The sequence below is a fragment of the Nyctereutes procyonoides genome, unplaced genomic scaffold (assembly GCF_905146905.1).
Source record: "Nyctereutes procyonoides isolate TBG_1078 unplaced genomic scaffold, NYPRO_anot_genome, whole genome shotgun sequence".
NCBI classification, from domain to species: Eukaryota; Metazoa; Chordata; class Mammalia; order Carnivora; family Canidae; genus Nyctereutes; species Nyctereutes procyonoides.
The window spans coordinates 13,957,787-13,970,646 of NW_026575142.1; the positions used below are offsets into that span (position 1 = coordinate 13,957,787).

At 40.5% G+C, this 12,860-nt stretch overlaps 1 protein-coding gene across 25 annotated transcripts in view; it reads right to left on the reverse strand.

The window, feature by feature from the left end:
• The window catches only part of RAPGEF4 (Rap guanine nucleotide exchange factor 4), a 282,236-nt gene that overhangs the window by 44,152 nt on the left and 225,224 nt on the right, over window positions 1-12,860 (reverse strand). For all 25 annotated transcript variants that reach the window (XM_055308182.1, XM_055308181.1, XM_055308180.1 and 22 more), the window contains 2 exons: window positions 7,298-7,386; window positions 3,013-3,091 (listed from right to left, as the gene is read on the reverse strand). In XM_055308182.1, the coding sequence (XP_055164157.1) occupies window positions 3,013-3,091; window positions 7,298-7,386 (168 nt within the window). The remainder of the gene's footprint in view (window positions 1-3,012; window positions 3,092-7,297; window positions 7,387-12,860) is intronic.

A 12,860-nucleotide genomic window follows, 5' to 3' on the forward strand; every position in this document is an offset into this window, starting at 1 on the left:
TCTGTTTTGCTTCACAGGCAGTCTCTGGGGGACTGTCTGGTAAAGTGCTTTTCCTTCCTTTGACAAGATGTCAACAGTGACCAAAGGGCCAACTAGACCCTCCTTCCTAGGATATAGGAATCAGGTGAGGGCCTATGGTGCTTGGAGCAGATTTGCCCCCCAAAAGCATGGTCTTTACTTGTTGCCCCAGAAGCCCCTTTTGAAAGCCTGGGCTCTTCTAGGACTCATTCAATTCTTTGTGTGACTCCACATCTCTCTGATGAATTCCAATATTCCTTAAGATAGTCACAGTTGGTTTATATTGCTAATGACCAAAAAAAAAAAAAAAAAAAAGCTTATATAAGAAGCCCATATAATGTGTTTCTAGAGAGAAAGGAAAACTAAAAATTGAGTCCTCAGCAAAATATGGAAGCACTTACATGATCTTCAGGGATTGAGTCCTTTCTGCTTGCTTGCGTGCAACAGGTGAACCCCTGGCAACCCTGGGATGCCCTCCCTAGGCATTACAGGACAGCAATTCTTGTTTGAGGCTCTCATTCCCAGTATCTAAGAACCAAACTATGTTGTCCAATATGGTAGCCACAAGCCACATGTGGCTTTTTAAATTTAAATCAATGAAAATTAAGTAAAATGACAAAATCAGTACCTCGGTCACAGTAGCAAATTTCAAAGCTAGTGGATACTAGTGTTGTACAACAACAGAATATTTCTATGATTGTAAAAAATTCCACTGAATGCTTCATTTATTTGGTTTCAGTAAGTTAGGCCTACTTTGCTTTTAATCAACTGAGACACAGATACACATTTATCATGCAATACATTGTCAAGAAATGTTCTTATATCCTAAAGGATAAGCTCGTAAATAATTTGTGAAGAAAAAAAGTGACGCTCCAGGCTTGAAATCCTACAACCTGGACCAGTCCTGACTCTACCACTTGCCTTGAGCTGTGCTTTTGAGTCCCAGAATCCTCATTGGTAAACAGTGCTAATACTAACCCAATAGACACCTGTGAGGATAAAGTGGTATAATATGGCAAGGTGCCTGACATATAGAGAGTTGATTCAAAATACAGCAACAAACAGGATCTAACTTCTCACAGGACAAAGTATGAAGGAAGTGATCTGAGGGCACTAGGTGGTTTCGATGATAACCAGCCATCCTGGATTCCCTCCATCTACTGAGGAAACAATCAGGATCGGATATCACAGGCCTCCGCCCATTCCACTGTTCACTTTCCCAGCTTCTTCTCCTCTTCCCACTGCCATTTTTCCCTATACCTCCCCATCTGGACACAGCATAGATTTTCCCTATAAGAGCCTCTATTTTAAAAACAGAGATCTGGGGATCCCTGGGTGGCTCAGCAGTTTAGCACCTGCCTTTGGCCCAGGGCACGATCCTGGAGCCCCGGGATCAAGTCCCACATCGGGCTCCTGGCATGGAGCCTGCTTCTCCCTCCTCCTGTGTCTCTGTCTCTCTCTGTCTCTCTCTCCCTCTCTCTATCATAAATAAATAAATCTTAAAAAAATAAAAATAAAAACAGAGATCAATGACATAAATGTTCTCAATCACCTCTAAAGAATAAGCTAACAAATGAAGAAATCAGAATTTGCAAAAAAATAAAATAAAATAAAAATAGAAGCCTGAACTTGGGGTTTCTAGTTGTACAGATGGAATGATGTGGCCCGCTATACTCCCTCATTCTTCTTTGTATTTTGTTTGCCTTAACCTTATCAACATGTTAACTGTTGGGGAAAAAAAAGTCAGTGGTGGTTTTGATTTTTTCCTTCTTAACAGGTCTCAAAGGTCTACTATTAACGATTCCCATCCATGGAGTTAAAAGAGCAGAGAGAGATCCGGAATGTGTTAACTTTACTTGAGAAAAGCTGAACATAAGCCAGAAAGAATATATAATGTATGTGAGTCTCATTAAGCTGTCATTACTTGGAAAGATAGTTTCCAGGCAAATAAACACCCAAATCTCACTCTTGCAGTTCCTTCTGAATAACACATTCAACTCAAATCTCCCATCCTCATACATTCTGTTGACTTCAAAGAGAATTATGAGTGAACAAGAAAATGAGAATCAGGTAGGGCAATTATAATTCTGAAAAAGAAAAACATGCAACATTGATTGGATTGCTCAGGGAAAAAGAAAGCCATTCTCCTTCAATATATTTAACTACTCAAAAAGCCAAAGTGTTCGGGGGTCTGAATTTTTGTTGCTTTAAAAATAAAGCAGAATTGGGAAACATACTTTCACACGACCCCCAAAGTTGAGGGTATAACTTGATAACATTCACCATTTTTATTCAACTTAATTTTCTGAATGCTCTCTCTATACCAGATACCCTGTACCAACTGGTCAATTCAACAGATTATTGAAAAGCTGTGCCCCCAAAGCTCAGTGCTTAGGCTGCCCAGGGGAACTGCTATTAGAGTTCCAAGTTTTGTGTGACTTTAATCAATTTGATAATAATAAAACTAGCAGTGAAGGAATACATTTTGTATCTAGAGGAGAGGATAGACTAGGACAGATGTGAAAGAAAAGCTACTCCATGAGGATAACCTATATTTATGCACAAAGGGATTAATACTGGGGCTCGGAGGAAGAACCCAGGTGGGCCACAGGCCATGCTGCTGGATATCCTGCAGAGCCATAAAGTCTGTCTCGAAGGTTAGGGAACTAACTGGCCCTACTAATACTGTCTAATAATACTCTGCTCCATAACTTTCTTTAGTCTACCTCCCAAGTATGTATCACCTTCCTGAGGTAACTTGGCTCACATTTCTCTACACAGGTAATGGGGAGGAGATCCTTAAATGTGGTGCGACAAGAACTGTTAGAGAGGGCTGGAGTCTACACCAACTGTGGGAGTTTCAGTTTAACAAACGTGGAGGGCATGACCTTGGCTGGGCCATGACTTACCTTCAGAAAATGAAATGAGATAATGATTATCTAGTCATGTGGGGTGTCTTCAAGGGAATAGAGACTTCAAACAACAAAAGGATATTGGGCCACCAGGGCTGGGCAAAGCTGGGTATTTGGCATAAAAACACAGTGCATCATAACAAAGTCGTTTAAAATGGAATCTGCAGGGGGAAAAAGCAAAGCGGAAAAAGAAATTAGGTTTTTGCAGAAATCTTGAGCAAGAGTATCTTATTCATTTGTTCTTGGTCAATGGATCTTATCCGTTGGCTTGGGAGATTGTGGTTTTACTGTACAGAGAGGCACTGCATATGAAAATAACAATGTTCACAGAGCTTGAGATCAAAACTCAATTTCTTAAGGCAGTGAACAAATAGTATTTTTGAAAGAGACTGGTTTTACAAATAGCACTGGTCACCTCAGCCACAACGTATATTAAAAAATACACAGAATTAAAGAGCTACCCATGGGCAGCTCCACGTGTGCAGAATTAACACATGGTCATTTCTTTGTCTGCATTACACCCTATGACTTTTGTCAACATCTGTTTTCCTTTATGTCGTTTCCACCCCTTATTTCCAGAGGGAACAATGAAAGATGAGAGGACGATGGAATTCTAGAAGAAGGAGGTGATAAGACCAGAAAGTTGGTGAGGGACACAAAAGCAGGACAAGATAAAAAGGACAAGATAAAGGCTACGGGCAGTGACTGAAGCAAAACAATACAAAACAAAACAAAAGCTCTCTGGTACATTAAGATGGTGGCTGAGGTTTGTGAAACGCATGGACCTTTTCAAATAGAAAATGGTAAGAAATGTGAACATTTTAATTGAATCTATTAGATTTCCAACATCTATGTTTTAAATTAACTTCTATTTAAAAAATTGAGATAAAACTGATATGTAACATTGAGTACATTTAAGGTGTACAATGTGTTGGTGTGATATATTTGTATGTGACAGTGCGATCGCCATGCTAGCATTTGCTAACACCTCTATCAAGTCACATGATGCCATTATACTCATTTACAGATAAGTGATGAGTAGAAACCCACACGGTCATCACTTGGTATTAGCAGTTAATTGAGTCCCATTATTCAGTCCCAGGGAAGAAGCAGAGAAGGTGTTAGACAAGCTGTATGGAACTTTTCCCCTGAAGTACAAAAGGATTTTGGCTTTGTCTAAGTTTAACCCAGGGGTCACTTTTATAAACTTTATAAATTCTGGAGATGGGGGTAATTCTTGCTTATAAGAATCCCAAAAGAACTATGCTATATAGTAGTTTAAATTTTGCTAAAGCAGGGATTTGAGTGGGGACTAGCATAGTAACCACCTAGCACCACATTTCAAGGTGGCTTTCTTGTTCTCTACTCATAGGCAGTTACCTCTTGAGAACTGACTTAGAAAATCACTTCCTACTAGAAAATAATTTTCTCAAGTCACTCAATGACTAACGCCGATCACAGAAGTAAAAAATTTAGAAAACTGATAGGTCTGAGGCAAAAAACAGATGTTTTGGTAAATTAAGAGAATGTACTGTCAGACCCAGGGGTGTTTATTTCTATGACGAAAACCAGTTTCACTGTCAACTCTGACATTTCTCACTGTATTATAAACCCAGAAATGCCAAGGTCTCCCTCTCTACTTCTTTATCCGTGTTTCATGGACCTGTACTAGCTACTTTTAGTGCCCAGGATGAATTGTGTAGAAAATTCATATTTTTTATTATGAGACAGATACTGAGATTCTTTATCTCCAAGCCATGAACATTACTTGTGAGAAAAACAGAATCAGAAAAATTGCAGAATGAAGTTCAATATTAAATTATGATGCAAACCTAGTTCTAACAATAAAAATGGAAGGATTTGGAATCATATTCTACATGCCAGCCACAGAATGCACTGATTTCTAGGCTTCGATTTTTGAAGAAGCAATAATCTAGTCTCCACCTCTTTCAGAGGTGACTTTAAAAGGAAGGATATATTTGTCCTTCATTGGTAGTAAAGCTCTTACAGATCTTTCCTTAGATGCCATAGTCTCTCATGTACCAGAATCTTCCTTTTCAGGCAATATTCACTTTACAGAATATGCTGTTTCTTGTGCTAGGCAATCACACATTCTGGGCAAATAGTTAACCAGACGGGAAAGATCTGTTATATTTTTCTGAACCCAGGTTCTAGAAATTTGGTTTATTTGGGGTGATGTATGCCTCCTAGAAGCAAGGACTCCTCTTCTAATGGGTCCATTGAGGGTTTTCTTTCTCAAGAAGAGGTTTTTTGTTTTTGTTTTTTTTTTAGCACATTCTTTTGCTCAGACATCTTCAACCATTCCCCAATGCTTACTTAGCTTTGCACTTAAGACCCTGTAAGACGGGATCCCTGGGTGGCGCAGCGGTTTAGCGCCTGCCTTTGGCCCAGGGCACGATCCTGGAGACCCAGGATTGAATCCCACGTCAGGCTCCCTGCATGGAGCCTGCTTCTCCCTCTGCCTGTGTCTCTGCCTCTCTCTCTCTCTGTGATGACTATCATAATTAATTAATTAATTAATTAATTAATTAAAAAAAAAAGACCCTGTAAGACCTGTAGTCAAATCCTTAGACCTTACCTTCCTCCTCCCACTTATATATATGATTGTCTGGCAGAACCAGCCTAAATGGTCTTCCTTACCCATTTCTAGGTCAATACTCATCTTATCTTTCAGTATGGAAGGCTTTGTCCCCAGTCTCTAGTTACTAGCCCCAGCCTTCCTGCAGGGGCACTTCAAAGGCTAATATTCTCCATGACACTTTGCCTGGTCCCCTCAGCTAGTCCCTTCCTGAAGTACTGACCACATTCTGCCTTACGTTCAAGTTATTTGCACATCCCTTTATGTCCTTTAGCAGGTAATAAACTTCCTGAGGACAGGAGAGTAGCTTTTTGGTCCCACCTTGTCTAATCTAAAGTATCCAGCTTTGTGTCTGCCCAACAGGATACTAAACAAATATTGAACCAAAAATGACTGCCCTGGCCTCACAGATTCTGGCTTTTATATGTACTACTCCCCAATTAATTTGCTACATGAAAACAAATCTCAGATAATCTATAAAATGAGAGGCTAGAATGAAGAGATAAAATAAGAAGTAAATCAGTGGCAAGATACTTTTCAGCAGAATATAATAATAATGATGGCTTTACCTTAAGTATATCACAAAGTTGATGGAACTGGGCTTTGAACTATCACTAAATATTTGAGATAAATCTTTGAGCTTCTTTTAGTGATAAAATGTTTATCTATGGGCTCAGTGTGCTTAAAATATTAACCTATCATTCTGAGACATCCAGTAACATAGGATTTTTTTTTAAGTTGAATAATGCTCTCCAAAATCATGTATGAGATAGTAACTGAAATGGAGAACAATGTCATAACTCTGAATATGTAGTTTAGTGGTGAAATTCATCTCATTCATCCTCAGATCTCTGTGTCTTAGTCTAAAGGACTGGTTCACCGTAAGGCATTATTATGAGTTGAATTCCCCCCACCCCCAAAAAGCTATGTTGAAATTGTAACCTGCAATACCTAAGAATGTGATCTTACTTGGAAATAGGGTCTTTGCAGATGTAAGTTAAGAAGAGGTCATTACTGTAGGCCTAATTCCATATGACTGGTATCCTTTCTAAAAAGGGGACATTTGGACACAGAGGCAGATGTACAGAGGGGAGACTATGGGAAGAGGCAGGAAACGCCAGTGAATATGAAGTCAGAGATCAAAGCACAAGGACTGCTGAAGATTGCTGGCAAACCACCAGAAGCTAGGAAAGTGGCATGGAGCAGACTGTTCCTCACAGCCCTCAGAAGGAGCCAATTCTGCTGTCACCTTGATTCTGGCCTTTTAGCCTCGGGCACTGCCAGACGATAAACTGCTATTGTTTAAACCATCCAGTTTGTTATGGCAGCCCGAGGCACACGTGGTGGTGCTGTTACATCCCGGGGCAGCCTACTGTCCACAGCCGAAGGAGTCACAATACAGACAGAACCATATTACTCTCAGCTGGAACAAGGTTGTGCTTTTTATGCAGACAGCTTCAAATCCTTCATAGAAATAGGTAGGATTTAAATTATGACTGAATGGACGTCCATGGAAGGCTGGCTCTTCCTATTATGTATGAACAAGACTGCGCCATCTACAAAGGAAAGCCAGAACTGGGTGGGCAGAGGAGGGTCGGAAGGATTGTTTCCTGACTTGGCCACACAGGAATGCTCTTCTACTGTTAATACATATAATTCTCTCTGAAACTGTTTGGCTACACACTGAGAATGAATTCAGGATTTTTTTTTTTTTTAAACAGTGCCCTGCATAGATTTAATGGGCAGATAAAACTTTCTTGGTGTTTACCTGTTGCTTCATTTAAAGCTGGTTCAAGACGTATTGTTTCTAGAAAATGCTCTAAAATTTTTTCAGGTGTTCCTGACATCACAGTATACCTGGATAAGAAATAAAAATATCATTAGTTTTTCAAAAGTGGGCAAATCATAAATGAATAGCTTTTTACATATCTAAGGTAAGGGTTTTGTGTTTTCTATTTTATTTGGTTTTCATGTATTTATTCATGTATTGAGTCTCAGAGAACCGTAATGACTTAACTTATGGCCCATATTCTCCTCATGGTAAGAGACATCATGTACCTTGCCAAAGCCACACGGGAAGGCAGTGAAAAATAAAAAGCTCACAAATTGAAGTAGTTCCTAAAACATTATTCTTTTTTCCCTACATGGAACTAAACAAAACTTGGAAAGTGACTCTCATAGGCTGGGAACTGAGAAACTTCAGCTTTGCTCCGAAGGGAATGGAAAGGAACATGTAAATCACAGGGCACTTCAGGTCAGGCAGGGGGAGACGGTGGTAAGGGGAAGTGACAGTAAACTGGGTTATCCATATATGGGTTATTCGTAGCAAAGTCTCAGTCTCACATTGGATTCCCCTGCCTATTTCTGGAATGCTCTGTCTTTCCCAACTGTACACTGGTATGTGCTTTGGAAATACGCTAAGAATAAAACAAGAGAAGAGAAAACAAAACCCCAAACACTGATGAGCAAACAAACTCCAGTGGCATCTGACTAGGAAATAAATCAATGGTAGAAAAATCCATAGTATTTATTTTAACGTCAAATACTGTAATTTGGGGGTGGGAGTGTCAGTCATTATTTCAGATCCATCCATGGGTTTCATAAGTCCGCAGGACAGAATTTATTTTTTTAAACTGAATGTGGGTTATTTCAAAGTCCTATTAAAGATGGCAACAAAACAGTGAATGAAAACAACAGGCAAAATCCATTAAGATGATCTGGGTGATCCTATTCTAAAACTCAGACTTTGTGTTTCTGCTCGGAATTTCACTTAAAGCAAAATGACAGGAAGAAAAACAACAATGAAAATAAAACTCCCTTATGTTCAGAGAGCAGTGGTATAATTTGGCTCCAGGAGAACCCAGATTTCTTTGCCTCCTCATCAACACCCTCTCCCTGCGTGCTTGAGACCTTGCAGGAAATGTGTTGAGATCCCAGGAATATCTGCAACGTAGTAATTCTCAGGGTCTTTACCTCCTGTCCAAAGGAGTATAGAAGAGGCAATCCAACATATAGCCATGTGCACAAGCAAACACAGGCTGAGTGGAACAAGCCTGGGACTGAACAAAGTAGCAAATGCAGGCTCCCTGGAAGGTAGGGTGATCATTACAACCATTATCTGGATTCTCTGTGTGCTTGCGAGTGTGTGTGTGCACTTAGGACCAGAAAGAAGCTGAAGTGTTACATCTTTGAGGAAACCTGGCTTTGGAGACTAGAGGAGGGAAGGGGAATAGAAAAATAAATAATCTATTTTAATCTAAAAAAATATCACTCCTTTCTCAAAATAAATGAGGTGAAAGACAGGATTTTTTCCTCTGGTAGGCAATGGCTATTTGAGGAAAGGAGCGGGTATATCTATAATGACCTTGAACACATAAATGAAGAAAGTGGCTGAGGTCATTCAATAATTTCTGAAATTCATGATTCTTGGGTAGTGCTCACCAGATGAGCTGAAGATGAGAAGCAGCTGACTACATTAATAAGGAAGCGGGTTGGAGAGGGCATTGGCATCTGTTGAGTGTTTACTATGCCCCCAACAGCCAGGTGGGCACTGAACGATGTCCTGCTTATTCCTGCCACTTAAATATTATCTTCATTCTGCAGAGAGAGAAACTGCTCGGCAAGGGGAGGCTGGGGACCCATGGTCACAGAGTTCCTAAGTGCCAGATCTCTGCTGAGCCTGGTCTGGCTTTGGAGCACAGGTGTGTGTGTCGTGGTGCTGAGTACCAGGACGCTCGGGGTGGAGGCTACGTCTAGGTACCTGCATGCGTGCAGCTCATTCTGAACGGGAACTTGTCTGCTTCTGAAAACAAGTTTTATTTAAATAAGAGTAAAAAGACATTGCATAAAACACCTGTTGCTTATATTTCGCAGGGCACTGGGTGGCTGTTGCCGGGAAGGCTGCAAGCTCTACCACTGGCTATATAATGGATACACCAGTTTCAAATCTGTTCCCTCCTCAAAAGTTTAATTCTGCCTAACATTCTGCTGTTTTTGGTTTGGGCATCCCTTGGCTAGAGTGTAATGTCTGGCCAAAATGAATGAAGACTGGAGGACAAGCCAAGATAGGAAACCATCACCTCATTAGGGAGAAGCGACAGCTCTAACTCTGCCCACCTGGTTAGTCTCAACACCAAGGGGATCTCGGTTTTGCTACCAGAGGCTCCCCCTAGTGGTACCGCTGCTGCAAGCGCCTTAGCCCATCCCCTCCGGCCCAGCACCGCAGAGGGCAGCGCAGGTGCTGAACTCCCTTGGGGCAGGGATCCCTCACCAGGGAGGGCCAGGGAGCTTCTGGCCAGACGTAACCATCTGTGATCCTGCAGCTCGGGGCTTGGCTGAAACATCACGTTATTGCTTTGTTTCAGGCTGGACACTGCCAGACGCCCTCTGCCTGACCTCTCTTTAAAGGAGGGACTTGAATACCAGACAGCATGGCTCTTTCAGTTTATTGCATGAAGGATCTACTCCGGTCCAAGTTAAAGAGAACCCCAATTGGTTACATTATCCAGGCTGTGGGCTCTTAAGCTCGTGACAGAAAAATCTTTTCCCAACGCCAAGTCTGGAAATGAGGACACTTCTATCTGCACCTGGAACAACAATATAATATGGGGAGGGAGGAGAGCCCAAAAGAGACTATCTTCCTGCAAACAGGATGGAGCTGAACAGTTGGGTGGTTGACAGTCTAAAGAAAAAGCAACACAGTAACTAAAACAGGAATAGTCACTTCAAAAATCTCTTTCTGGGCACTTGGATGGCTCAGTGGTTGAGTGTCTGCCTTTGGCTCAGGTCGTGATCCCGGGGTCCTGGGATTGAGTCCCACATCAAGCTCCCTGTCGGGGGCCTGCTTCTCCTTCTGTCTATATTTCTGCCTCTCTGTGTGTCTCTCATGAATAAATAAGTAAAACCTTTAAAAAAATCTTTCTTTCCTACTAAAATCACATAACCACAGGGCAGAAGATATCCAAAATGGTAAATGTTTGAGAGCCTCATCCTGAGAGCCTTTATTCATCACAAGAAACATGTCCTGCTATTGATATTTTAATATCACACCGTGAGATGAGTGGCTTGGGCAGTCAGGCAGTTTTGAAAGTTTTAAAATGTATACATAAAGAACTGTTCTGGATTTCTCAGGGGAAAAGTGAATCAGAAAAATGAAACATTATTAGGAGCACCAATGTGGTGACCTTCTTTGAGCTCAAAAAGGATGATTTCTGAAAAGACAGAGGCCCTAGAAGTTCCCAAATTTTAAGTCCACCCTTAGACATCATTGTTGGCATATTATCAAAGTCATCCAGAACATCAGGTCAAAATTCATTTACATGGAGCCCCCTTTAATTTCTGGCTTCAGAAAACTTAACATGGGAAACAACCCCTTGAGAGAATGGCTTTTTCCTCTTTAGGGAGCTGATCTTGCCTAGTGCATTATTTTGTGCTGACTGATATTTTTTAAATGGTTTGCTGTGAACATGCACACGTTTTTGAATTATATAAGAAATCTGGATTGGTCTACAGAACACAAAAAAGGAGATATAACGGAAATCAGATCCAGGCCTAAAATAAATTGAATACATGGGCTTCTCCTCTTCTGTTCCCTTTAGTTTGAGTTCATAAAAAAAAAAAATCTATATTTGGAAGGTGCTCTGAATGGACTATGTTGTAACAAGCAAATGCTTTTGATCATTCCCCCATGGTATGAGAAGGTGAAGGAAGCGGGCCTCCAGGGGACTTCTTGGTCAAATGTTTCAAGGTTAAGGAGAATTTTCAAGGCTCACTTTTTCTGGTAGCAAAATTTTCCCGAGACATCTGAGGCATTATTAAAGAATGCAGATTACCACCAAAAGATGGTCAGGATGTATTTAAGCACACTGAAGAAAATCAATGGGGAGGGGCCTAACCTTCACATAAAAAAATGTTTTCATTTTTATCTTCTGTGGGCTGAAAGGATGACTGTTGAAAACATTTGTATAAGAACATTTTTAAGAATGGATGGTAGTGAAAAATTAAAAAAAAGAATGAGTTCTGGATGGCAATTTACAGGTCTGTAAGTGAAAAAGATAGTTTTTCATATTATCTGTTTTATGTCAGCCCTTTTGAAATATATTGGTCTGCAATGGTTACGTGAGAGTGTTGAGGATACAGTATTTACATCATGTACTTTGCTATTGTAAGCTTCATGGCCGAAAGCACAAAAGCATTGAAGTTGTCAAGTCAGACCTGATGCCAGCTCTACCACTACAAGCCCTGTAACCTTGGGCAAGTAACTTGCTTCTCTGAGACTAAGCTTTTCCCATCCGTTAAAAGGGGTTTGTTGTAAGGATTACATAAAACATGCAAAATATATTATGGCTATTCAATAAAATTTATTTTTTCCCACCTTCTTTGAAAATATGTTGATTCACCCAGATGAAAATGTCTGAGCTTTGGGCTTTTAGTCTAAACGGTAAAAATTCATCAGTTACTGTGAGTAGCCTGATTAAAGGGAACACCCCATTTTTGTGGCAAACAAAAGAAAGTTACTTAGGAGGCATTCTTTTTCAGCATGTTATTTGGTGACACTGTCTTTAGCTACAGAATTGGTGTTTCTATTATTCCAAGATTGAAGATTAATCTTTATTTTAAAAACAAGATTCTGCAATCTTCTACAATTTCTTAAAGCTACATTTCTTGTTCTCCTGTCTTACTATTCAAGTGTTGGCACATTTGATGGGGAAAAAAGCCTCATGTGAGAAGTTGCAACAAAAGATGGGACTGAACACAGACATCTGAAAAAGGGATCAAGTTCGACAGGGAACCTGAGAGATGGGAAGCAAATAATCCTTTCAATGTTAGCAGGATTGAGTATGGATAAGGCCAAATGGATGCTTCTGGGCTACAATCAACAGACTGTCTTATATTTGAAGTCTGCGTTTCCGGCAAAGATGCTCATTCTGATAAGATGAAAACACTTCTCGGGAAATCCTACACAGGAAATTCAAATACCAGAGGTTCTCATCACCTCGGGGCCTACCTATCCTTTGCGCTGCCTGGCATTCCTATTTCCATTGTTCTTCCCGTCTTCTGTTCCAAAGCTATTACAGTTGAATACCGTATATAGAGAGCGTCTGTAGAGAAGGGGAACAGTCTCCTCTGAATTAACTCCAGGCAGCACCAAGCTCAACGCAGTGCCAGAAATGGATACATTATCCTCCACAAGATGTGTGATTAGTCAATAGAGAGAAAAAAAAGTCACACACACTGCCGTCTTCCACAAAAAAGGAGAGCATGCTATTGTAGAAATGATGATACCATGTGAAAAGGTTAATCATAGTCTGGCAATTGCAGTGTTGGATGCA